Source organism: Carassius auratus, chromosome 30 (assembly GCF_003368295.1).
Source record: "Carassius auratus strain Wakin chromosome 30, ASM336829v1, whole genome shotgun sequence".
Taxonomy (NCBI): Eukaryota; Metazoa; Chordata; class Actinopteri; order Cypriniformes; family Cyprinidae; genus Carassius; species Carassius auratus.
Genome location: NC_039272.1, coordinates 24809705 through 24837148, shown reverse-complemented (window position 1 = coordinate 24837148; position 27444 = coordinate 24809705). Strand labels below are relative to the sequence as shown.

Genomic DNA, 27444 nt, shown 5'->3' with positions numbered 1-27444 from the left:
CTGTTTTAGTTGAAGACCAGCATATTAAACCATTTAAGCTTTAAATACATACCTGACCCTCATTAGACTCTTCTAAATGAGCTTAATGGTTAAATCTGGTGGATAGCCAGTATTTTTTGTTATTTTCTTACAGCCTTATTATTGATACATGAAGGGCACTCCCTGTCATGTGATCTTGTTGTGTCTCTTCAGGGACATGGCTGCCAGCATCGAAATTATGCAGCTAGACTTTGAGATGGAGAACTTCACCAGTCTATCAGTCACCAGAAGAATCAACTGGAATATTGATTACAGGGGCCAGAATCCAGCCTCGGACGCAGAAAAGGTGGTCACAGAGCTGACGGTTGTGCAGAAGGACATCCAAGCCATCATTCCACTTTTAATGGTAAGAAGTTCTTCCTCTCTGCCACCTAGGGTCATAAAGTTTGAGAAATTGTAAATGTAATTTAACTTGTCAAACCAGTATGTCAAAACAATTCGTCCCCTTGGAATTATAAGGTTCTATCTGCGTTCTGAGTAGTTTTGAGATATTGAGCTTTAAAGTTTTTGTGTTCCATAGACTTCTGTAGATAGAACCTTTTTGTTTTTTCAGTAAAAAATCCCAAAATGTACACAACTTAAAATAAAACATCACATAATAAGAATAAGAATATGTGAATAACTCAATTTTGACAAAAATGTCAGATAGAACCTTATAATTCCAAGGGGACACATTTTCAGCAGCCTTGGTTCTGGAATTATTTTTCCCGATTCAAATAAAAAAATGTAATTGGAAGCAAAAAAAAAAAAAAAGGTTCTTAAAATCATCCTGCAAAATTCTGCAAACACTGTTGGATTTTGAAAATGATATGGAAATCACACTGAAGTTTGGGTCCTACAGATGCATACAGTATACCATGACTTAACAACCTTAGAGCTCAGAGTAGGCTGACTTTGATAGGTTTTGATAGGTTTATACTTTATCGCGAGGCCCACATGACATCTGTGGCCACACTGAATAGGAATGCCTGTCAATCACAAAATACCATGCACATAACCCTTTTGTGTTTGTTTATTAATATATATATAGAGAGAGAGAGAGAGTGCAGTTCTTTTATCTACAAAATAAAGGTCAGCACATATATATAAAAGTTTGTTGAAGTGTACATCTTTTTCTCAAGGCTTTTATAAGTCCGAAATGAAAAGAAGAAAAGAAAAAAAAAAAAAATCACACTTTTCACCATAGTTTTTTTTAAAGGTAATAGGTCTCTGGAAAGGGCTAGAAAGGGTTCCTGATGCTTACCCACTCCCCCTATAAAGGGGGTCGCACACCGGACGAGAAGCGCAGCGCCGCGTCGGGTCGCGCCACGTCTTTAAAATTCGAACACATTATTCTCTATGGGAGTACGCACACCGGCGGCGCCATTCGGCATCTGTCCGCGGCGCCCAGCTACGACTCAGAACGCTGTTCAAATTTCTGCCGCGCCACAGAGCGCCATCTACATAGTTTTATATTAAAAAACCCAGATGTTATAAACTGAAACTGAAATTAAAATACAGTACACTTGTTTCATTCAAATAAAATATTAAAAAGTGTTTGGTTACGTTTTCAGCTGCACAGTTGCCTAGACAACAGATACAACAAAACAATAACAGACTTATTATAACAACACAGATTCTTTTCATTAATTAACGTTCAAAACTCAGCTTTTATCAATTAAAATCATATATTTAAAATAATAATAATAGATGAAGTTAAAACTCTCCCATCTTGCTGCGAAATTGAGCTCACGCATATAGAATGTGTGCGTCTGGTGTGCGATACCTTGAGTTGTCCTATATGTGGCGCGACGCGACGCGGCGCTTCTCGTCCGGTGTGCGACCGCCTTAAGTACCACACTCTATTGTTCAGCTATCAAAATTCATCTTTGGTTGTTTAGGGCCATTAGCTCTCCCCTGTAATATGTGTGTATGTTTAAACTCTAGCATGATTCAGTACACGGGGACCAGGTGCAGCAGAAAAGACACTTTGCTTCATGTAGAGAGGCTTCTTTGACCTGTCAGTATCCTCTATCCCTCCCTGAAACCTATCGCTGTGTTTCCAAAGCCCCGCACAGGCAGAATATAGCAGTTCAAATAACAAGAAGTGAATACAAAACAAGGCAATCATGAGGGAAATACTGAAAACTGCGGCAGAGCAAGAGCCAAGGCCTCAATTTTTCACTACCTCCCTTCATGCACACACACACACACACACACAAAGAATATAAGAACAGATATAAGCTCAGTTCCAAAACCTAGTCAGCTGCTTCCGTAGGCAGCATTTCAAAGCGTAGTTGGTGGGCTCCGATATTTTTTGCTTCCTGAGATACCTTATTTCGACCTAAATTCCAAGGTGGCACCACATTTATTATTTACGGAGTAGGAAATCCCAGAATGTACTGCGACAAACTGCAAAAATAAATCAAAGATTGTGAGAAAACACTTTTTTTATATAGTTAATAAAATTAGCTTCATGTTTTTTTTTTTTTGTTTGTTTTTTACATTTTGTGAATATGTAGACCATTCCAAATCAGTCATTACAAGAGTCTATATCAATCAGCAGACAGCGAGGCAATTCACAAGGTTTTGGATCGGAGCTTAAGTGTTAGACACATGGATGTGAGTGTTCAATAGCTGGAAAATATGTAATATACATGATATGCCATGTGTTTATGTGGGCTTTATGCATGAAAAGACCTTCTTTATAAATGTTCTAAATACACAAGAAGTCTGCTCGCCCTCACTGGGGAATTTGTAAGTAGGAAGCAATCAGTAAGGCTCATATAAGAGGTGTTTATAGACACAACAATGGCAAATCCTAAATGTTGCATGCAAAGCGCATGAAATGAATCCTGCACTGATTTAGGCGAGCAAATCCCACTTCATACACCCACAGACACGTTCACATTCAGATCATCTAATGAGTATCCCATACAGAGCAGGCGCCCATATACAGATACAACACCATGCATATACGTATACAATAGGTGACACACATATGAATTTCTGAATCACACATATAAATCCCTGGACACAAAGCAGAGTTTGAGAAAGTGGGTGTTTAAGCACAGTGGGATTCAAAAACCACACTGAAATCTGAGATGTAATACAAATGTTATTAAAAAGACTTTTAAGATTACTTTTTTTGTATCAGTTTGGTACCTAAGTATCTGATCTGTTTACATTTTACATCTTTCATATCATATTTCATATCTGTTTACATTTGACATGTGTGACCCTGGACCACAAAACCTTAAGTCGCTGTATGGGTCAATATTATAAATTTTTCTTCTATGCCAAAAATCATTAAGATATCAAGTAAAAATCATGTTCCATGAAGATATTTTATAAATTGCCTACAGTTAATTTATCAAAACTTAACTTTTGATTAGTAATATACATTGCTAAGACTTTATGGGGACATATTCAAAGGCGATTTTCTTAGTATTTAGATTTTTTTCACCCTCATATTCCAGATTTTCTGTAATTGTATCTCGGCCAGATAATGTCCGATCCTATTAAACAATACATCAATTGAAAGCTTATTTATTAAATTAAAGACATATTCTGGGCAAATTTTGCACTTCAATTTAAAACATCTATTTACCTTTTTTCCTCAGTAGAAGCATTCTCAGAGGTGTTCTCAGAACTTTGGTCTCTACATACTGGATGAAACACTATGACTTATGTATAACCTCTGCCATTTTTCCCAACAGGCTCAGTCTGGCCACAATTAGCCCTCTTACCTGACAAAGCCAGTCTCTCAACCTCATAAACTGCTCTTTCAAACCTGGCCAGCGAGAGACACGCATATAGGATCAGCTCAGTGTGTTTTCTTGAAATAGCTCAGTTTTGGCATGTGAAGGCGGTCCTGGATAAGCACGCGGGGGACAGAGGATGTGTTGCCTACATGGGCTTCACTTCTGCTCCTGCTTCAATAGTACATCATAAATAAAATATGACACAGCCTTCCAGTCAGGGCTAGTATCATGAGCACACACATACACAAACTTTCGGACAAGGGAAGAGTCTTGTTATATGAAAAAGGGAAGATTCTGGACGTGAGGTCATGATGACCTTATGTTTTTTCCTCAGGCTCTAAACCTGAGGGATAGATTAAGACTTTAAACTTGACCTTTTTCTAAAGTAACATTGACACTTTAACATTGATACTTTTTTATACATCAGGCTTTCATGATCATTTATTTGTTCACAGCAGAAATGCATTTTTCATTGCATTAAAAAAAGTTATATATTTTTTATTATTTTTCATTTTGTTTTGTAGTAGTCACTATATTTGTAGCAATAGCCAACAATACATTGTATGGGTCAAAATTTAAAACACACACACACACACACACACACACACACACACACACATACATATATATATATATATATATATATATATATATATATATATACAGTCTTGTTCAAAATAATAGCAGTACAATGTGACTAACCAGAATAATCAAGGTTTTTAGTATATTTTTTATTGCTACGTGGCAAACAAGTTACCAGTAGGTTCAGTAGATTGTCAGAAAACAAACAAGACCCAGCATTCATGATATGCACGCTCTTAAGGCTGTGCAATTGGGCAATTAGTTGAAAGGGGTGTGTTCAAAAAAATAGCAGTGTCTAGCTTTGACTGTACAAACTCAAAACTATTTTGTACAAACATTTTTTTTTCTGGGATTTAGCAATCCTGTGAATCACTAAACTAATATTTAGTTGTATGACCACAGTTTTTTAAAACTGCTTGACATCTGTGTGGCATGGAGTCAACCAACTTGTGGCACCTCTCAGCTGTTATTCCACTCCATGATTCTTTAACAACATTCCACAATTCATTCACATTTCTTGGTTTTGCTTCAGAAACAGCATTTTTGATATCACCCCACAAGTTCTCAATTGGATTAAGGTCTGGAGATTGGGCTGGCCACTCCATAACATTAATTTTGTTGGTTTGGAACCAAGACTTTGCCCGTTTACTAGTGTGTTTTGGGTCATTGTCTTATTGAAACAACCATTTCAAGGGCATGTCCTCTTCAGCATAGGGCAACATGACCTCTTCAAGTATTTTAACATATGCAAACTGATCCATGATCCCTGGTATGCGATAAATAGGCCCAACACCATAGTAGGAGAAACATGCCCATATCATGATGCTTGCACCTCCATGCTTCACTGTCTTCACTGTGTACTGTGGCTTGAATTCAGAGTTTGGGGGTTGTCTCACAAACTGCCTGTGGCCCTTGGACCCAAAAAGAACAATTTTACTCTCATCAGTCCACAAAATGTTCCTCCATTTCTCTTTAGGCCAGTTGATGTGTTCTTTGGCAAATTGTAACCTCTTCTGCACATGCCTTTTTTTTAACAGAGGGACTTTGCGGGGGATTCTTGAAAATAGATTAGCTTCACACAGACGTCTTCTAACTGTCACAGTACTTACAGGTAACTCCAGACTGTCTTTGATCATCCTGGAGGTGATCATTGGCTGAGCCTTTGCCATTCTGGTTATTCTTCTATCCATTTTGATGATTGTCTTCCGTTTTCTTCCACGTCTCTCTGGTTTTGCTCTCCATTTTAAGGCATTGGAGATCATTTTAGCTGAACAGCCTATCATTTTTTGCACCTCTTTATAGGTTTTCCCCTCTCTAATCAACTTTTTAATCAAAGTACGCTGTTCTTCTGAACAATGTCTTGAACGACCCATTTTCCTCAGCTTTCAAATGCATGTTCAACAAGTGTTGGCTTCATCCTTAAATAGGGGCCACCTGATTCACTCCTGTTTCTTCACAAAATTGATGACCTCAGTGATTGAATGCCACACTGCTATTTTTTTGAACACACCCCTTTCAACTAATTCAACTAATTGCCCAATTGCACAGCCTTAAGAGCGTGCATATCATGAATGCTGGGTCTCATTTGTTTTCTGAGAATCTACTGAACCTACTGGTAACTTGTTTGCCACGTAGCAATAAAAAAATATACGAAAAACCTTGATTATTCTGGTTAGTCACATTGTACTGCTATTATTTTGAACAATACTGTATATATAATGCCAAAAATCATTAGGATATTAAGTAAAGATCATTTTGATATTTTGTAAATTGTCTGCGTTAAATATATAAAAACTTCATTTTTGATTCGTAATATCCAATTTCAAAAACTTCATTTGGACAAATTAAAGATGACTTTATACAAATTTTTATTATTATTATTATTTTTTTTTTTGCTCCTTTCCAGATTCCAGATTTCCAAATAGTTCTATCTCAGCCAAATATTGTCCTACCATATATCAATTGAAAGTTTATTTATTCATCTTTCAGATTATGTAGAAATCTCAATTTCAAAAAATTTACCCTTATGACCCTTTTGTGGTCCAGGGTCATAAATTACCTGACCTTAGAATGTAATGTAAATAAAAATATGATACATATGACTTTTCAGCGTTAAATTCACTTTAAAACAGTCACTCTAGTACAATCTGTTTTATTTCTGACTGAAAGAATTTAGTCTTACCTTACATGTTTCAGACAGAAATATCAGGTAAAATATCCTGTTTTATATCACTTTACAGAATTCAAATGGCCATTTCAAGTTGACTGTAAAATGCTCATATTTTATAGCAAGCCACCTGACCACAGCAACATACATCCTTGTTTGAATCCATAAAGCATTTGCTGTTATATACCAAGCTGGTCATTCATAGTACAGTGCACACAACTATAAATTGCTTCGAAAAATCTCATGGTTAGGACAGTCTGTCACCTCAGCAGTGTTTTATATCAAATAGCCTGTATCTTTGGTATCTTTTCCGTATGTGATAACAGGCTCAGGTTTACCCTGCTCCGGCTGTGTGTGAAATGTTTAATGGCTTGCAAAAGCTCCCGTGCTGTTATTTAGAGCTAAAGCTGTCTATATCCATCTGAGCTGGTGGTTTCACCCATCACGTGGGACTGTTCAGCTTGCACTGTCACTGTCTGTCACTGTAAATACTGCCCACCATGAAAATGATACTTGCATTCCCAACAACATGCTCGCACACTGCTGTCACTTTAAAATGATTCAGAATGAAAGGCAGCGATGACCCGTCTCTTATGTTGAAGCAGTTTGTTATATTACTATGATACTAAAAAGCATCATTAAAAACATGTTATTATCACATTATTATTACCCCGGGAACCATGTAAATGCAAGTGTAGAATTGTTAGGTTAAAAAGAATTAAAGGAATGGTATGGGGTCATATGTATTATGGTAATACTACAGCATTTTATGAATCAAATTCCATGGTATTATCATCTGAAACGTCATCATAGTACCACTGCACAATATTTTTTTGCAAGGGATGAGAGACTCAATAAACTCAAAGGTAAATCTTCATGTTATTATTCATGTTATTACTGTAGTCTTCTCTGAGCTTAGTTATTATTTGCTGAAAATAAACCTGGATTTGAATCAGCTTTCTTTGCTGAGAGTCCCTGTGTGTCCATGACCATCTGTTTAAGTTTTTGCTTAGAGGTGAGGAAATGACAGTGGTAGGCAACACCAGCACAATAGGCTTTTTCCAAACATGAATCGTATAAATAAAATAAATTCATTGGGTGGATGTTGTTGACCTTTAAAGTTTACCTTGCATAAAAATATTATGTCCGGTAGAGAATAGAGTCGGTCGGCTACAGGATGAAAAGCCTTTGCAGAGGCCTGTAATGAATTTTATTTCTTAGTGCAAGTACCCAGGACTTCCACATGGCAGGCAGGCCAGAAATGCACTTTGAATTAAAATTATGATTATGCAGTTTCAGCTAAAGCTATCTGAGTAATTCTGAGATAATAACTAATTTGCTCAGTGGGGAGATATTAAAGAGAACCTAATTCAGATGTTATTTGCAAGTACAACATTTACGACTTCTCTCATGCTAAAAAAGAGAGAGAGATAATAAAGAGTAAAAGTATGTGCTTTTCAATAAAATGAAAATACTGCATCACAATATGTAATGCAATAATGTGACAAAATCCTAGTGCCATTCAACTGTGGTTGTTATTGTTAGTGAAAAATAAAACTATAAAAAATAATGTTCATTAATTAATATATATATATATATATATATATATATATATAGTATATGCTAAGATTCACATCAGTGCATCAGCATAAAAGTGCATCAGATACAACTTGTAATTTGTATAGAGATGCATAGTTTATTACATATTTGCATTGACAATATATATATATATATATATATATATATATATATATATATATATATATATATATATATATATATATATATATATAATTATTGTTCGATGCGATATACTTTTATTATTTAGAAAGTGGTGAATAATTTGTGACCAGTATTTTATATGTACATTGATTTCTTAACTGTTTCTCAACCGAGTTCTCTCTCTCATTTTTTTATGTATGTATGTATCTATGTATATATATATGGCCATGAATGTTTGTACTATTACCATTATTATTAGTGGTATTAACTATAGACTATATAAAAACATGGACGTAGTGTCCGTGACGTCACCACTAGGTTTCTGAAAGAGAGTTTTTGAAGCCTAAAGTAAGTGGAGCCAGCTGTTGACATCTTGGCAGCGCGTCACTCACGGATAATCGAAAATGGTGAAAGAGACGGGAGCTGCTTGCTGAAACCACGCACACCTAGCTCGACGGTGGTGACAGCAGTAGCAATCCAACTGTCACTCAAGTGGCCATGTCCTTAATTATGCAAAACTTTGAGGCTTAATATAATTTAAATGGATGAGTTATAAAAATAAAATAAAAACTCACAGTCATAAAGAAACTTTTTTTGAACCAGGCTGTAAACATTTTTTTTTCTGCTGTAAAGTTGGGCATTTTAACATGGGGAGTCTATGGGGGGAGCCCTCTTGACTCCCTAGTGGCCAGTTGACAATTTTTTTAAAATTTGCTTTAAGTACAGTGCATCTCATCATCATTGACTAAAGCAGATTTGCCAGTTATTGCTATGAGATGATTCCACTCTCTTCCACCAAAGCACTCGCAAGTTCATGAATATGTTTGGAGGGACACATGGTTAAAATCAGCTGTCCTTCCTGTAGCTCTGTCTTAGGTGTCTTACGCTGATGATACACAGGGCAACTTTTTGAGCAATTTTGCTGGGCATATTTTGGCTTGGGCACATTCCCATTGAGAATTGGTAATAAATTTCTATCTGGATATTTTAGATCAGTTGTGGGCCCTGTGTCTCACCTGGTTGCCTGTTGACGGCAACATTTCCCAAAGTTGCCTGGCAACATTGCTCAAAAAGTTGCCCAGTGTATCATCAGCCTTATATTACAGACATTGCAGTTTATTGCTCAAGCCACATCTGCAGTCCTCATACCACCCTGCAGCAGGACTATGGCATGTTTTGTGATCAGGAACCCTGGGCATCATTCTTCTTCATTCAGTGTGGACAAAATTGATGCACCTGGTTTGGACTTTAAAGCAGTTTAGCCTGCCAAAGCAAAAAGATAAGAAAATCAGCTTTTCCAAATGAAGTCAAGCCATTTTATTTGGAATACATTATTTTCCACCCTGACAACCTAAAAGGGCACTTTAGACATAAAAACATTCAAGTGATGTTGATTTGAAACCAGTTCAAATAAGACTTTGGCTTTCTCATTCATACATGCATGCTTTTATTTGTACTTTTCTAAATGCCTGTTTAAAAACAATGGATCTCGGTAGAAAGTTTCTTCTCAAATATGCCATTTTGATTGAAACGTGAGGGAGAGAGTGAGAGTGGAGAGAGAGCTGCATAATCTTTGCTTTATTCCTGTCGGCCACAAGGGAAATAATTTACAGTTAGTTGTGCAACATCCCTGCAGCAATTCTATCCAAAATAATGAACTGATTTTTCTTGGAAAGCAATTGTAAAGCCAATGTGCTCTTTAATTGGCTTCAGCTTTTGAGATGTAATTGAAAGCATAGATTTATTTGCATGTGTCATCTAACAGGGAAACTTTTAAATTGGCAAGCTCAGGACAGAGTATTTTAAAAGTTAATCCATTACCGTGGAGTACTATAACTGCTATAGCCCAAGAGGATTTATAAAAAGTAAATGAGAATCTCAATCCCATTTAAGTTTGTCACAAATCACTATTTTGAACAGGTACATCCGATTCTTCAAGCTTCGTATATTTTACGGCATGTATTCTTCTCTTACTTTCTGATTAAGATTTATGTTCTGTTTAGCATTTATTTCAGATAAGATATTTAAAGCTTTACAGCTATTGTGCTTTTCCAGTATCATAATAGTGCTTTCTTCTTAAGAAAGCAAAATGCTCTTGCCATTTATTTTCAATTTAGGAATTCAGCGCATTTCATATATATATATATATATATATATATATATATATATATATATATATATATATATATATATACAGAATTTCCTTAGAAAAAATAAATAAATTTCAATGCACTTTTCAATGCTTTATATGCTTTTACATTATTATTATTTTATTCAAATAGGCACAACATTTTAGTTCAGGTCAGCCTGCACTGGTTTTGTGGATCAACCCTATTTGCTCTCTTCCCAGCATTCACTGAGGCATAAATAATGTATATGGTTGCATTGTTTGACTGTTTGCCAGTTTTATCTACATTGTTATTGTTGATGATGGTGTCACAAGTGGTAACTTTAGTTGTCTTGTGATGTCAGAATGAGTTTGTTACTTTTCTCAAATAATCATTGTTATTTGTAACCATTCTTATGATTCATGTACCAAGCATTGGCATCTGTGTGTGGAAATTTAAGGAGATTTGTGGGTATTTTTTGTTTGAAAGTTTTTTTTTATGTGTTGAGCATCAGTATCATGCAAACCTTTTCAGACTATTTTGTTTACAGAGAGTGACTGAATTTCAGTCATTTATTCTGCAATATTGTACTATTATAGAAAAATCACGCAATATAATTATCAAAAATACACATTTTGAATAAATTGCATTGGAAAATCTGAAGGGACGCATTCCTGCGTCGTGAACGCTTCTAATTTCAGGTGTCTGAATTAATTCTAATTCCAGTCAACCAGAATTTATATTGCTCTGACATTTTCTGAGAGAGAGGGAAGCCCATCGCTTTTGACTTTAATATAGATACTGTTTTTACACTTTATTAAGCAGTTTAGCCATGACTCCAGGGCTTTCCTGAACATTCAGGTCTTTGGAAAGGTGAACTTCTACTTTCCTCCTGACTCATACTCTTTCTCATTCCCCCTCTTTCTTTCTTCCATATCCAGGACACTGAGATTATCAACACGGCAGTTCTTACTGGCCGAACTGTGGCCATCCCTGTCAAGGTGGTTTCCATAGAGCTGAACGGAGCAGTCACTGATGTGCAATCCCCTTTGAAGTGCAGTTCATTCAATGAGGACATTGTCAAGGTACGTCCCGCCTACATTGAGCGGTTTAGTGATCCAGGACTTCCTCTACTATTCTCATAATCAATTGCGGTCTACTTAAGAGACCATAAAATGACCATCAAAACCTCATTTAAGCGGAGTTTATATATGCTCCTGTGGCCACTGCTTTCATGATCCCCTTGAGGTATCGATGTCTTTTCAGTCTCAGACAGTACATCAGAAGGGTTGAGTGCTCTGCAGAGAAGCATTTCCCATTGAATAGCATCAGAGGCCACACACTTGACTTGTGTTTAATGCCCCTTAAATGAAGAGTCTTCTAGAAAGCAGGGCACCAAAGCTCTTTTTATAAACTAAAATGACACATCTTGAGGATTAGTTGCAAGCGGAGCTGGACAATTCGGTTTAAAGAGAGGGAAAGTGGAAACTGTGTCATTTACCTCAAAGTCATATTGAACTTTTATAGATGCAAATATGTATAGAAAGGATTTTTTTTTCATGTAGCTGTTTTCCATACTTTGTTAATTGTCATGATATTTAAAGTCCAAAAATGAAGCACCATAAGGCCTCTAAATCCACTTATAAGTAATTATTAGCCGTGTTTCCACTATCGAGCTAAGACCGGGCGTGCTAGTGCGTGCCAGGGCCAGTCGCGTTTCCACTGTCACTTCCAGGGCTTAATCGTGCCTCGCCGGGGCTTCATTGGGGCCAACGGCCAGGTTTTTTCGGCCCGACGAAATCCTTGGGCCAAAGCGGGCCAGCTGGGGCTAGATGAGGGGTTACGAACAAAGGCGGAGTTTCTCCGTGTCTAGAGAGCGTCAGCGCGAATCATTTCAGAAAGATAACAACTTTAACACCAGCATTAAAGACTTTTTTAAATCAGTTGAGCTCTAAACTCACTCTTAGTCAGCAGCGAGTGTTTGAAATAACTTGATCCGATGTGGATTATAATCACTAAACAAGGCAGAAATATTTATAAGCGATGTAAAAGACTATGCACGCTGGGCATTAACATTAAACATGGTAAATATGACCACTTGAAGAAATCAGACGTCAGCTTCTTATTCTCTATCACAATCGTGTATTTATTTAGTAACTTATATTATCTACAACAAGCCTCGTCTCGAGAGTTTAGCTCATGTTGCCTATTATAAAAATATAATAATGTTTTGTTCGGGAACCTTTATAAAAATAAAGATATCATTCATTCTTAATGTGACGTATAGGCCACTGTGACTACAAATAAACAGAAACAGGCTCGACTGAATAAGCAGGCTATTTTCATAAGCGTTAAAAATAAATAAATAAAATAGAAAGTGTATTTATGTGTGATTAATTTTGAGTCTTGATTCAATAGTTAAAACATCCATGCTTTTGAATTTGAATATATAACAAAGCATGCAAACAAACGGCCGCTTTTATCATGTTCGTTTGGTGATCGCGCATGTTCCAGTGACTTATTTCTTAGTTTTCTGATAACTTCTCTAGTGAAATAATGAGGTTTTATGACGTTGTTCTGAGAGGCGTGTAAAGGGCATGTTTTAGTGATGAGCAGCGGAGCTTCAAGCTCCCCTGTGGAAACCCTGCGCTACTCTGGCCTCGGTGCTACTGGCCCGAGGCTATGAGCCCCGCCCGGCCCGCTTTAAGCCCTGGCTCGCACTGGCCCGACAGTGGAAATGCGGCTATTGTGTAATAGTCATTCCTTCCAGTAAGCTTATGACTCAAAAACGATATATTTTGTGTAAACTGTTCCTTTTTAAAGGGGTCACATGATGCTTTTTTAAAGATCATTATTTTGTGTATTTGGAGTAACAGAATATGTTGACATGCTTTAATATAAAAAAAAAAACATTATTTTTCAAATACTATACATTATTTAAATCCTCTATTCCCCGCTTCTCTCAAATGTGTTGTTTTCTACAAAGTCCCTCCTTCTGACAAGAGCAGTCTGCTCTGATTGGCCAACTGATCCAGTGCATTGTGATTGGCCGAACACAGCAAGCACTCATCAGAAATGTAATGCCCCTTTCCATAACCATGAGCGTCATCTTTCAAAATAAATATAAAGACAGTTAATAAAGTCCTTAGTTTTACCATCAGTTCAAGGCCGAAAGAGGAACAGATTCGGGTGACAGACACAGTGATGAAGCTTGTATGTGTATGTAGTAACACATGCCACGGACGAACGGTAAAGACAGCTGACTCCACTGTGTGACCCTGTCTCTCTCTCTCACACACATCCACGCACGCACACACACACACACACACACACACGATGCAGATACTTAAACTAATAACAAAACATACTTCCAGTAGCTAATTCAGCTACACCAGATTGTTGTAGCAAAGTACGAAACAGTCGTCCATAAAAAGCGTTGCTGTTCTGTTGTAATTAATCTTAAAGATTCCTAAATGCATCTACTTGCGAAAGGCCAAATAAAGTGATTTTGCTTTTGCCTAGAAACACACAGCATCTCCCTGACATGGCTACTTTAACACTAACTGTGATCACTAAAACCATGCCTTCATTTTTTGCGTGAACATTTGGGCAGCATTACACAAATATTTCCACAAAGTGATGTAGACACTTAAATCTGATTATGTAACTTGCTTTACCTGTACTGTTACTTCCAATGCTATTAATAATAATTATAATATAACTTAATGAAAATGATTTAAAAATTTCTTGAATTGAAAAATGAATTTTTTTGAATGCCTACAAATTCTTAAAATGTATGTAAAAAAAAAAAAAAGACTACTAGTGGAAATATCTTTGAAAATTGTGTTAGACAATGAAGGGCCATCAGTTCAACAAAGTTAAAATCTGCTGCTTTAAAATAAAATTGTGTCTTCAGCTAAATTCCCTATCAATTCAGTGGTTAAGCTTATATATTTTAGTCAATTAATGAATTTATTTTCTCTATATTTACACAAAGGGACAGTTGGTTCCACCTGAGGGGCTTATAAATACAGGCCAGAAAATATTGCTGTGTCCTTTTCTGAAGGAAACAATCATTTCAACAATCTTCGCCATCTGTTCCATGGCAAGACAGAATCTAAAGTAGAAAACAATTTGACTATAAACCATATCCAAAATGTAGCGAAATAATACTATGCTTCGGAGTGTCATCTGTCCGGCAAGATTGAGATCCATAAGTCATCCGAGATGGTCTGTAAGGGCATTTGTTGTTTATCTGTTTTAAGATTCAGAATAGCCGTGTGTGTCGCAGTGCCTGGGCAGAGCATTAGCTCTGGTGTTATTGAGTGGGTTTGCTTGGCCGCCCGGGCCATTGAACTTTAGAAGCTAATTCAAGATGAGCCCTTCAAGCTGAGACAACGTGAGTCCTGACAGTTCAATAAAACACTATGTGCAGTGGCGAACAAAGCGTCATACAAATGGCAAAGGTTACAGGGCCCAGTAACATTTTTTTTTTGCTTATCTTATTCAAAAGGTAGTCACGAGTATCTATTGTAACAGGGCTTATTCGCCTAGAGCCGATGCTTTTACTTCTGTGTAGGGATGCCAGAACAGATGGGTACATGCATGGCTGTGAGAATGACATTATATGCTGCATGCATGGAAATTACTTTTAATATCATGTTTGCCGCTGGTCCTGTATAAAGGCTGGTCATAAAAAACTCTCATATGACCAGTAAGGTGTATCTTTTGCATAAAAAATAGTTATTTGTGTGTTTGTCATGAACATCTACATTGTTCTGTTTGGGAGCAGGAAGCTGTAAACAGTCTGTCCCAGCTGATCTCAAGACTCTAATATCACACTGGCCATCTGAGAACACACGTTCCCATTCCATTTCAGTTCTTAGCTTGCATCCTCACTGCACACATTTCTAATACAGCAAACACATTTAGACATTAATACCCATGTAGAGAAAACTGAAGCCATAATTAGATGAGTCACGTACCTTGATACTGGTACAATACAGTTAATGTCTGAATAATGTATAATGTATGATAATAGCAAATTTGCCTTTAAATCTTTAAATTCTGCCTTTAAAGATGATGTATTTTTAAATTAAAATGTTAAAATAGTTTCTACTATCAAAGATTAATAGTATACATTGTTGGGTGTAACTAATTACTAAGTAATTGGGTACTGTAATTCAGTTACTTTTCCCTTGAAAAAGTAAGGGATTTCTCTTTTTTCTGTAATTTAATTACAGTTACTTCTTATGTAATTGATCTTAATACCGTGTATAGGCTGTAGAACATTTATACGCAATACAATAGTGGATTTAACATCAAAGTTTAAAGTCTAACCTTAAAATGCTTGCTGTTTATGTACCTTTTTCACTTTAAATACTTTCACTTTACATAAGAATATTGGTAACACTTTAATGTCCAATTCTCACTATTAACTTGTTGGTTATTAGCATTCTGGGATATTAGCTGTTTATTATTACTTAAAAGCATATATTAATTTCTTATTCTGCAAGACTTTATTAAAAATTTTACCAAATTCTTAAACTTTGCAACTACTCTACGAAGTATTAATAAGCTGTATTTAGGAGTATTTTGAGGCAAAAATCATAGTTAATAGTTAGTTAATAGTGAGAACATAGTGTGACCAGAATAATTTATGTAGTTACTTGAATGAATTAAAAGAAGCATTTTATGTCTTTCCTTGTATCATTAACTTGTCGATGTTGATATAGGATTTAGAAAGTAAATAGTAATAAGTAATTAAATAAATTTTTGAGTGAGTATTTTGTACAGTAATCTAATTACACTGTTAATTAATTAACATGACCTGAGAGTAGCGCAGCATTCAAGCACAAATTCAAAGACGTCAGTAGCGCATTTAGTTTGAAATACAATGTTTGAAAAACTACAGTGGAATGAAAAATGCATTCTGAATGAATATCCCTACTTAAAGTTACTTCGCAAATACAGATGGCAGAGTAGCTATTGAATAAAACAAAATCGCATAGGCAACAAGTTTCGAAAATGTGACATCCAGGATATAACGTCTTTTAGGCAGCAGTTTTAATACAAATGCAGACAAGTGTAGTCACCACAATCACCAGCAACACTTGTGTCTGCTTTACAATAAAAACACAAGCTTATTGCGACTGATTTCCTTACATTCATTTTGACAGATTTAACAGATGCATCATTTAAGTTAGAACAACTTGAAAAGCAACAGACCATAACAATACAGCGAAACTATCAACTAACTACGACCATCTAGCCCTCTATTAAACATTAAGGAGTTATCTCATCATAGCCCTTTAGGTTACTCAGTAGTGCTACATTCTTAGCTGAAACGCTTGCGCAAAAGGTTTTTCAGATGTAACAATTAAAATTTGACTTTGTTAAATGGACTGTCCTAAATTGTAGCTATAGTAGCATTAGATTAATGCTAGAAAGCCTATGCATTTGGCAACTATTTTTTTTTTTAAATAAACCATTATATTTCATAAATAAAATATTTTTTCACTCTCAACTTGAGTGAGGGGGTGGGATACTGAGTGAGGGGACGACACCCCCCACCCCCCGTGGTGCCGGCCCTGATTCTGGTCCTTGATACCGATTGGTCAATACAGAATTCCAGGAGTGCTATGCATTACACTTTGATACAAATCACATTTACACTATCATTGTCATATGAAATATATGAAGCAGAATTTTTGCAAAATAACATTTTACTTTAGGACGCACCGGTTGGGAAATTCTGGTCAATACATAAAAGCCACTAATTAATCAATCAAAATTATTTGTAAAAATTATTTATTATACATATGATAGCATTATACAAATTTTATACAATATTATGTACAAAATATCACAATGTTTTAAGATTTGCTAATGATTTAAATTTTTTTATTTATATTTTACTAAAATCCAAAATCCAATATCAGTCAGTACCAATAAATATATTGATATTGTACTAATATATTGTGCATTCCTAATTTAATTTAATTAAGCACCCTTTCACTATGACTACAATATAGCTTGGCCTCTTGTACATTGTTGCTTAAATTTAGCAGAGTTGGAACGCTGTATTTGCCAATAAGCATTCAGGACTGGAAGTCTTCATTATAAATCCAATATTTTAAATGTGAAAACATTCTGTTTGTTAGAAGCTAGCTGTCATTTTACATTAAGTCATCAGCTTCTGCTTCAAGCTGTAGGCAGTATGTTTGTCTTTAACCATGTATAGTCAGCCTTTGCATGATACCATCAACACAGATAAAAGTGCATCTGCTTAACTGTGTGACAGCAGTCTGGATGGTGGAGGGTTACAGGGGGTGCTCTTTGGATTAAACACAGCTGGCGGGTGTGTTGAGCTGGAGGCATCTTAATAAGAGGCACTATCCTGACCTCGCCCCTGCCACTCCTCTGGAACCACGCAAGGTGCCAGGGCGGATTAGTGACTCCGTGGAACTCTTACTGCCGACTGGCAAGTAAAAAGTACTTTCAGCTGGCCCCTGCTGGCTAGTGACGCCCACAGTCCTTAACTGCTTTTGACTTAAAATTATCCATCCAAGTTTATTAGAAGCCCCAGGAGCATCTGGGTCAAGACTGAGCTCACGTTAACAGAAGTTGCACAGCAGGAACACATTTACGAGAATGTAGAATGCACTGGAAACCAGACAGGACATGCTCAACACTGCAGACTACTGCTGCTTTTGTTGTGTCCCACCTGCACCTACTGATAGTAACAATAGTGACTATTTTATTTGGGGTTATTAGTATTACTAGTATCTCACTCACATCGTTTATTTTTATTTTCTCTTACGTTGAAAACCAAAGGACCGTTTTGTGTTATTTAGATCTTTTGAACTCATACGATAGTTTTCTGTGATGAGCAGACTGAAATGTAAAGGTGTAATTTCCTATGTAAATAGGATGTAAATAGCATTGTGTTTATTAAAAAGTAAACATACCCCCTGTTTGCCAGTTGTCAAGCTTACAAACCACCTGAACTTACTGAACTTGTTTGAGCCAATGTTGTGCTTTCTGGCCGATAGGGATGCAAACAGAGCAATATATTGATGCCGTCACATAGTGATTTACTTAGTTCAATAATGACAAGTCTCAATATTGATTTAAAAGCAATTTATTAATAAGAATAGAGTGTAGGTAGGATTTATCTTGGCGGACTATATGCTACGCTGTTGCTGCTGAAGGTAAAGTAGGGAGAACCTCATAGCAGATCTAGACAGGCGGTGCTGCGGAGGTGGAAAACATTTTAGCATAAAATTAAAATTAACAAAAAATACTATAAATCTTCTATACTTAAAAAAAATGAGGTTACCAGATTCTGTACATCTTGATTTAGGCCAAGCAAGGAAATGGTTCATCTGAACATGAAAAGCACTATCTGTACCTCCCCCTCGCTGCTGTTATCCTCTCTACACGTTCACCATATGTCAGTTTTCTCTCGCTCTCTCTCTCTCTCTCTCTCTCTCTCTCTTCTTACTGAATAACAGTACCTTTAAAAAAGAAATGAAGTGGGCAAGCAGAGATTTCCCACAGATTCTCCTAAAGGCTACTGGGGAGAGAGAACCGTCTCCTCTGATCAATTCTCCATATTGATGGTATGGATAAGAGGGGGAGCAGTCTAGCAAGCCTACATATTTTATTACACAGATATCCCCCACTATGATGAATCTCTAGTCTTGGATAGACTCCAGCTCCCGACCTCCATTTGAGGGAGATTACGTTCTCTGATTACAGTGTCAGCTGCCTTAGACCCCTAGATAAATCATAGATGGTACCCCAAAGCAAAGCTTCAGCTATCTATTACAGTAAATAATTTATTATTAAAGACTGCTGAGTGCACATATGAAATGTGTTGGCAGACCGGAAGGAGAAGTAGAGAAAAAAAAAAATTGGGTGCTGTAATGAAATTTCCAGAACTTTAAGTTTTATAAATATGTGTGTGTTGTGTTCGTTAGTGTGTCTGTTTGTGCACTTAGAAAAAGAAGACAGAATGCAGTGAATAATAACTGCTTCTATGGAAAAAAAAAAACTAAAAACACAATGCCTCAGGAAAAAAGCTGTCAGACCCCGTTCCTTTGGGTTGTTATTTTAGGAAACATGTTGCGAGTAAAAAGATCTTTTTTTGCTATTACTTTTGAATGCATGATTTCCACGTTTTACTTCATGCTTTTGAGAGTAAATCAGAATGACACTTTAACCCTAGTGTTAATTGGTTTGAAAGGAAAATGACGATAAAATACGCCTGTCAATTTAATGTGTTAATTTAATAAATTTATTATAAAAAAATATTGTGAAGCATATGGTAAAAATAAAAAATATTGCATTTATCCCTTTACCCATACAGCACTACAGGCTATTTGGCATTGCAAACCACACTTATAAAATGATGTGGAGCCATTCATTGGATGCGTTCTCGGTTAAAAAGCAGCTGAACGTAGCGCAATGAATGTAGTCTCGAATGACATTTATAGTATAGCATCTTAAAAGTGTGTTGCTCATGGTGTGAGATGCTGTAAAAAAAACAATGTCCTAAGCCCTTTCGGTCCCCATCCATGTCCACATTTTGGTGATGCAATGCTGCATAGACCATTAGGTAGTAGTCTGCTTTAGAGCCAACATCAATTTGGGTGACATTCCCTGGCAAATATTGATATGTAATTAATTTGGATTTAGTCAAATAAAAGTTTAATTTGCAGCCCGACTTCAAACTGACATCCGCTTGCAGTTGCCCATGAAGAGCTTTTGTATTGTGCAGCCTCTCCAGAGAATGCAGTGAAAGCAATCAAATCTCTCTTTGCTCTCCTCAACAGGTGTCCGCGAGCTGTGAATATGTGTATGTGAATGGAAAAGAGACGCGTGGCTCCATGAACGCCCGGGTGATTTTCAGCTATGAGCACCTGAGTGCCCCTCTTGAGCTCACAGTCTGGGTGCCCAAACTGCCCCTTAAAGTGGAGCTCTCAGACAACAGACTGAGCTTCATCAAGGGCTGGAGGGTGCCCATCTTACCCGACCGCAGGTAAGAAACATCACTGATCTAAGCGTATGAAAATACTTGCACTCTTTTTATGCATACTGATTTCCCTGGTAGCACTTCTAATGCATGTTTCTTTTTATTTTGTTGCTTGTTTATTTCGATTGTCCTTATACTTGTGGGTGTTATGAGGGTGATAAAACAGTGTTATAGATTAATTAGTGGAGCTGTTAAAAGCTTTAATGCTGGGTCACTAAGGGCTGTGTTAGCTACAATACGGTGATAGAGCTGATGCCGCATGAGACCCGAATGTCATTCTTCATACAGGCCATTTACTGTGATTTTGACAAATTGAAGCAGGGGTGTTGTCACACCATGCATGGCAGAATATCAGCACAGGCCTTTTTTATGAGGAACCTCTCCAGAATTAATCATGATGGAAAATATTCTGGTAACTCACTAGTATCATTATTGCTCCCTTACAGAGGTCTTTCTTTTTTGATGTAAATCTCTAATTAAATTCATTCAAATGGGCCATTAAAATGGAAATATGATCTGATTCGTTTATGCTAATCCAATTTGGGAGCAAATCGTCAATCTACATCTAGCCTTCATGTAGGGCTGGCGGTGTGACGCATCTGCCATGCGACTGAAGAAAAAAGTCAACCATTAGAAATTCAGAGGTAGAGGTTTATCTTTGGCATATTGGTTCCTAAGCAACACTGGAGCATTTGAATATATCAGAACATATAAAAATCATTAATTTGAAAAATCATTTATTCTCATCAACTATACAGTTTGTGTGCACGTGTGTAGCTGCTAGGATGCATTTAGCTCACTAGATTAACTATAGATAGTGCATTAAGGTTCACTATTATCAAGCTGTTGTATGCAAAGTCTCTCAGTGCTGTGATATTTCAGTGTTTTCCCCCTGTTTTATATGGACAACACACACACAGTGCAAGTATGTTGTTACATTTGCATTTGACCTCAATTTGAGTGCCTTTGATTTAGCTTCCTCCCAGGACCCGAGATCTCCAAGGCTTTGTTCACACATACAGTCTCTGTGTGATCAGCTCAAAATCTGATTTGTCTTCTAGTTCCAATCTTTATCCCAGTGTCTGCACTGGCATTTTGCAAGCGAAGAAATCAGATCTGGTAGACTGATCTGGTTAGTGTAGTAATAACTTAAGAGTTAGCATGGTACCAAAAGACATAAGCTGTCACTATGGAGGGAAAGAGAAGATGGCAAAACTGAATATTTGGTCTCTGTTCACATTCATCCTGATATCACAGTGCTGAGCTATGGTTCATAAGACCTAACAGGCTGCCAGCGAATCCTGGTGAATCTCCTTTCAGTTCCTTTTTATACACAATAACTTTTAAAGAAATATGTTCAAAAAGAATGTGTAATCTCTGCAAGTTTATACATTTGTGTGGACAATGCTAATAGCAGACTAGTGTGTTTTTTTCACCTACAAAATCGTTTGTTTTTAAGAGAGACTTATAAAATTAAAGTGAACATGAAATGGAAATTGTGTAAAACACACACACACATGTTGGTACATTATAGGTGGTTTACAGGAATTATCCATAGGCATAATGGTTTTTATCCTGTTCAGACTATTTTCTATCCCCTTACCCTACACCTAAACGTACCCCTCACACAAAACTTTCTGCGCTTTTAGATTTTCAAAAAGTCTTGAATCTTTGAATCTTTTGTAACATTATAAATATTTACTGTCTCGCGATTAAATGCTTAATAAAAGTAATGATTTCTCTACTACTACAACAACAGCAAAAACTTTTCAAATCAAATAACTTCTATTGTCACATCACCACAACACATGGGCCTTCTTGGGAGCATGCACCAGACAGTGCAGAAACAATTTACATATAGACATACAGACTTAAACAGGACAATGTGCAATATACACATACTCAGACATACTTACAATTAAACATTATGCACAGTATGTACATTCTTATAAACTACTAGGAAATATCCAGTATATTATGAGTTAACGATTTCTTGTTTGTGTGGATAAAGGCCATTGAAGCCTCACTGATAGATCTGTGGGGAAAGGAGAAAAGGAAGGAAATTGCGTGAGGCAACACAAGCATCAAAGGCATTTCTGTATTGTTTACACATTCATGCATATTCTGTGTATAAAGCCACTCATTTGTTCTCTTATTCATAGTGAATTTCACATGTAAGCAGAAAGGAGCAAATTCAGACACAGCAGTTCAGCTCTGTTTAGTGTCTTGATGCTTCTTACATTCCATCCCAAATGACTTTTTTATTTTATTTTGAAACCTGATTTAACCATTCACACTGAAACGTATTTTCATACATATGATTATGATAAAAAAAAAACTAACCAGATTCCAATACACCACAGAATACGCTGCCTGTTTGAACAATCCCTTATTCTTATTTCCTTTCCCTCTTCCCTTCCTTTAGTTTTTTTTCCTCCTCTCCTCTGCTCTGTCCATTTCATTCCACTACACTGCCCAATGTTGAGACGTGTCAGTGGGCAGGTTTCTCGCATTGGCCCTCTACACAGATTGATCGATATAGCTCACTAAACAGGTGAAACAATAATGTATCTGCAAAACTGGACACTGATTTTTATTGGATGAGCGGGTTCCCGTGCATGAAATCTCCAGTTCTCCCAACATCCTAATGAGTTCAAGCAAAGCTCCACATTTGAGGTGTGTTCTTCTGCTCTGAAACTCTTATTAACCTGTATGAGGAGTGCAACTGTCCTCAAGAACACAGAGTGCTTCTATCTGCCAGGTTCAGCACTCTTCAACTGATGAAAGAGCCTCTTGTTTTTCACCTCCATGGCAACAGAAGCCTGTGTTTAACTCAGAAGAGAGCAAAGTGCTGATCAACAATTGCTATCTACTTTCATGAGTCTTCTCCATCTGCATTTGTGTGCCTGTCAATCTTTTGTCGTTGCTGAGAAGAAGCAGTGCGTCTCCTTACATGATAACGCATCGCTTTACATTCAGCTCAATTTAAGCTAATCGATGGGCAGGACATGCTTTGTCAGTCAGAGGCAGACAGCTGTCTCTACAACTCCTGTTATCTGATTAATTAGTTATGTGTGTAGAATGGATGAAGTGGCATTCGGCTTTGAAGATCCGACCAGCCCTTACCCTGCTTTCTCTAACTTACTTCACATGGTGTCATGCTGCCGAGGGAGCAGATGAGATAGATTGAATGTGATGGTATGTGTGAGGCATGCAAGAGGCACTGATGCAAAACCTCCTTGAAACAGGTCTCCAGATGCTGCACTTTCTGATGTTGGAACTTCTAACAAACTTGGTGTGGGGAATTCACTAAAATAGAATGTTGTTCTGCATGCATTGTCTATTATTTTAACACTCTTGAAATGCAAATTAATTTGGTAATTAGACAAACATGGCAAGAAACATTTTTGCTTTGCACTTTTTGTTTTGTTTTGTGCTTTGCTTTATGCCATAACATTTTGGCCAGGTTCAAAATAATGTTTTGGGATGCTGGATTATTCAATTAGATTAAAGACTGGTGATTTTTGATAATTTCATCCTTTATAGTTTGCTTACTCCACCTTACTCCAAAGAAAAAAAGAAAGTTTCCTTATAATCTTTAATTAAAATGTAATAACTTGCTCCACCTCTGAAACATCTTTTCTTTTCAGCTATCTAATCATTAACAAATTTATGTTAAAGTGTACTACAGAACAGTTTTTTAACACGTGCACATCACCTACTAAACTGAACTTTGAATTCACTATTATTCATGTTTACACACAAAAAAGAAGTGGTTCCACATATGATTATTTCTGTATTTTTACTGAAAGGCAAATGTTCAGATCATCTGTTAGTCTAGCCTCATTTCACTTTGTTAGTTGTCATTTAAAGTTCACTAAACTTGAATGCTAACTTAATAAACAGTGGAAGACCAACATTTTTAGCACATGCTGGTGTGCCTGTTTTTCCACATTATGATTCGTATGAATGGAATTGAACACAGATTTCTTTATCTATTGAAACTCATAATGACCTCTCACTCATCTTCTCAGAACGGCCAGAGACAGCGATGATGATGATGATGATGACCGTAAAGTGAGCAGAGGATGTACACTGCAGTACCAGAGAGCCCAAGTCAAGGTTCTGACCCAGTTCCACACAACCTCTAGTGAAGGCACAAACCAGATGATCACTATGCTGGGTCCTGACTGGCAAGTGGATGTGACCGAACTGGTGCAAGACCATCTGAAGGTGGTGGATGCCAGGGTGGCTGAGCTGGTGGACAGGACGGTACTCGTGGCCAATGAGCTTGGATCATCCACTCTGAAGGTAGAATACAAATAAGAACAGATCGTATAAATACAAGATTGATGAATTAATGGGGGGGGGTAGGTGTATGGATGAAAAATGTGTTTTGGTGAGCAATACCATATAACAATGCAACTATATAACCTACAATAACATTTTACTATATTACATTCTCTTCATCTAATATTACTTATGGTTTTATACCTGTCAAAACATAATACAAAGTGTCTTAGGGACAATTATAGTCAGTCTCATACTGTATATTCAAGTAGAAAACTTTAGTTTTATTCATTTATCTGGTGTTATACTTTGTATACTGGCAGGGGGACTCATTTTTATTTATTTATTTAGTATTTTTTTATTATTCTTTAGATTTTTCTGTTTTGATTTGTTTGCTGGAACTATAAATGGATTTTATCATTTCTGCTAATCTCACCATTTCATTTTGTGACAACAATTGCTCTCAGTCCAGAGCCAACATAGCAAATTGTTTTTAAATAGACAGATTCCTAATTTAAATAAATTTAGTTTACACATAAAATCATAAATTATTTGAATTTATCAAGTCAGCTCTGCTGCCTGTCTTTATCCTTTAATGCCTCTTTAGAAGGCTTTTCATATGCATATTTAGTCCCAGTAGGCTATTCAAAAGCTGGGGTGTTTGGAAAGAGAATTATCTGTGTGGTATGAAACTCCAATGGCGTTAAATTGGGGGAATCATTCTTGAAGGTTTTCTCTCCATTGAATCAGCACACAATCAGTTCATTGTGTCCAAACAGAGGGAGTTTTGATTGTTCGTGACAGCTTGATCACACCTCTCCAAAAGTGTTGTCTGTTGTTTGGCTTCAGAGAGTGTCTGTTTTTCTACATAAACAAATTTGAGCATAAAAGAAAAAGTTTGGTAATTAAACTAGGGGAAACTGCAAAGGTCATTAATAATTAATGGCCAATGTAGAATTGGAATGTTTTCACTGAATTAGAGCTGAAAATAAATGAAACTGAGCACCGAGCATCATTTCACCCTTACAAAAAATAAAATAAAAGTATGAATAATGTTGTTTATAACTCACAACAGGGTTTTTTTAAGCTTATTTGGTGGGTCTTTGATCTTCATCTGCCACAGTGTTCATCCTCCACCCATCACTATGACCTAAACACAAAGATGCATAACCTTATGCTTAGAACGTCTCTCACAACACACTGTTTTGAGGATCTTATGAAGAGCAGAAGGTATTCTTGACCCATTCGTAGCATTGACTGAGCTTTAATGGGCCTGTGAACCCATGTACGTATTTACTTTGACTTAATTGGCTTTCCAGGTCCACCAAGTAACAGTAATTAGGTTTTGGGGGAATAGGCAGACCCTTTTTAGCCTTTGAACACACTCTATTCAAGCATCCAAAGCTCTGGTTATAATGCAAACATCAAAAGCTGGTATATCAGCAAGTATAATAAAACTAATTGCAACCGCCTGGATACCAAACAGACGAGCCATTCTGGAAAGAATTTGTTTTTAGTTCCCCCTTTTCTATCTGTTATTCCTTTTCTCTCTCCTTCAAATGGATTTATCTTTAAAGCCTGCCTTGAATGCAGGAAATAAAAAATGCAGGAACAAAACAGTTCAGTTCAATTATACATTCATCTGGTTTCCCCCCCGGTATACATCCCCTTTCCAGCCGGAGGTAAGGAGATGGGATTTTATAGGACTGGATGGTCAATGAACTGTAACAGCCTGCTCCAAAACATTAGTGCATTGGGACACAAACAATGTGCATTTGGGACATGTGGGTCGCAAGTCTAGGTTGGATTAGGAAAAGCCTGGGTTCAGCTCCCTGGTGCCCACCGCACGCCAAGAGAGCACCATGTGCTTCAGTGAGAGAAAACTGGAAAATGGTTGGATGGGATTTTTATGCCAAAAGATGGCTGAGAATGGTCACTTCACAGGCGAAGTAGAATCAACAGCATGCCTAGCTCATAAACCTACATCAGCGTCGAGGGCTTTTAGCTGGAGATGGGTAATTTTGAAGAGGCAAGTAATAGCAGGTCGGATGAAAATGTTTGCTGCGGAGCTTGGAGATTTTTGAACACCATTAAAAGTCATTATGGGCTTTATTGGGCTAAATTATCTTGAAAAATGAGCTTTGCTTCCTCCTGTGTGGTTAAGTGTAACTAGCTCTGCTGTGATTAAGCCAATTATATGAAGGTAATATTTCTGTTCTTTGTTTGGAATAGCTGTAATTGAAAAGAAAGATTATGAACTATTAATTTTGACATATGCGGATGGTGTCAAAGAAAAACAAACTTCAGTTTCTGTCAACATCTTTTAGTGTTCTTTACTAGTCATAATTCTTTAAACTTCTGTTTGTCATGGAGAGACTGAAGAGTTGGCCACTGGCAATGGTTCAGTCTGTTTTAAAATTCATCCAAGCTCTATGTACTTCTCCCTCTGATTATGTCCTTCTTGAGGCAAAAAAACACTCCACGTAGGCTGACTTGTTTTTATCTTGCAAAATGCGAGTTCAAATAAATCTTCCTGAATTATGAAAAGTGAAAAACCATCCCTATATTGCAGCTTGTTTTATCTAACATGGCGCTTTGTGGCTCTTGGGATTGCCAGGGTCTCATGGTTCAGCCAAGGCACACAGAAAAAAAGAAATGAGAATATCTGACCCTCCTAGTCGTGCCGCCCCACTTGACTTTTCACTTGGTAAGTCCCTGGTGACCTTTAACAGTGGTGGGAGGTGAAGAAACCGT

The 27444-nt window shown here is 36.9% G+C and overlaps 1 protein-coding gene across 2 annotated transcripts in view; it reads left to right on the top strand.

The window, feature by feature from the left end:
* Positions 1–27444, top strand: part of LOC113049761 (transmembrane protein 132E) — a 293725-nt gene that overhangs the window by 257467 nt on the left and 8814 nt on the right. For both annotated transcript variants that reach the window (XM_026212377.1, XM_026212376.1), the window contains exons 4-7: positions 193–385; positions 11303–11446; positions 20201–20406; positions 24435–24711. In XM_026212377.1, the coding sequence (XP_026068162.1) occupies positions 193–385; positions 11303–11446; positions 20201–20406; positions 24435–24711 (820 nt within the window). The remainder of the gene's footprint in view (positions 1–192; positions 386–11302; positions 11447–20200; positions 20407–24434; positions 24712–27444) is intronic.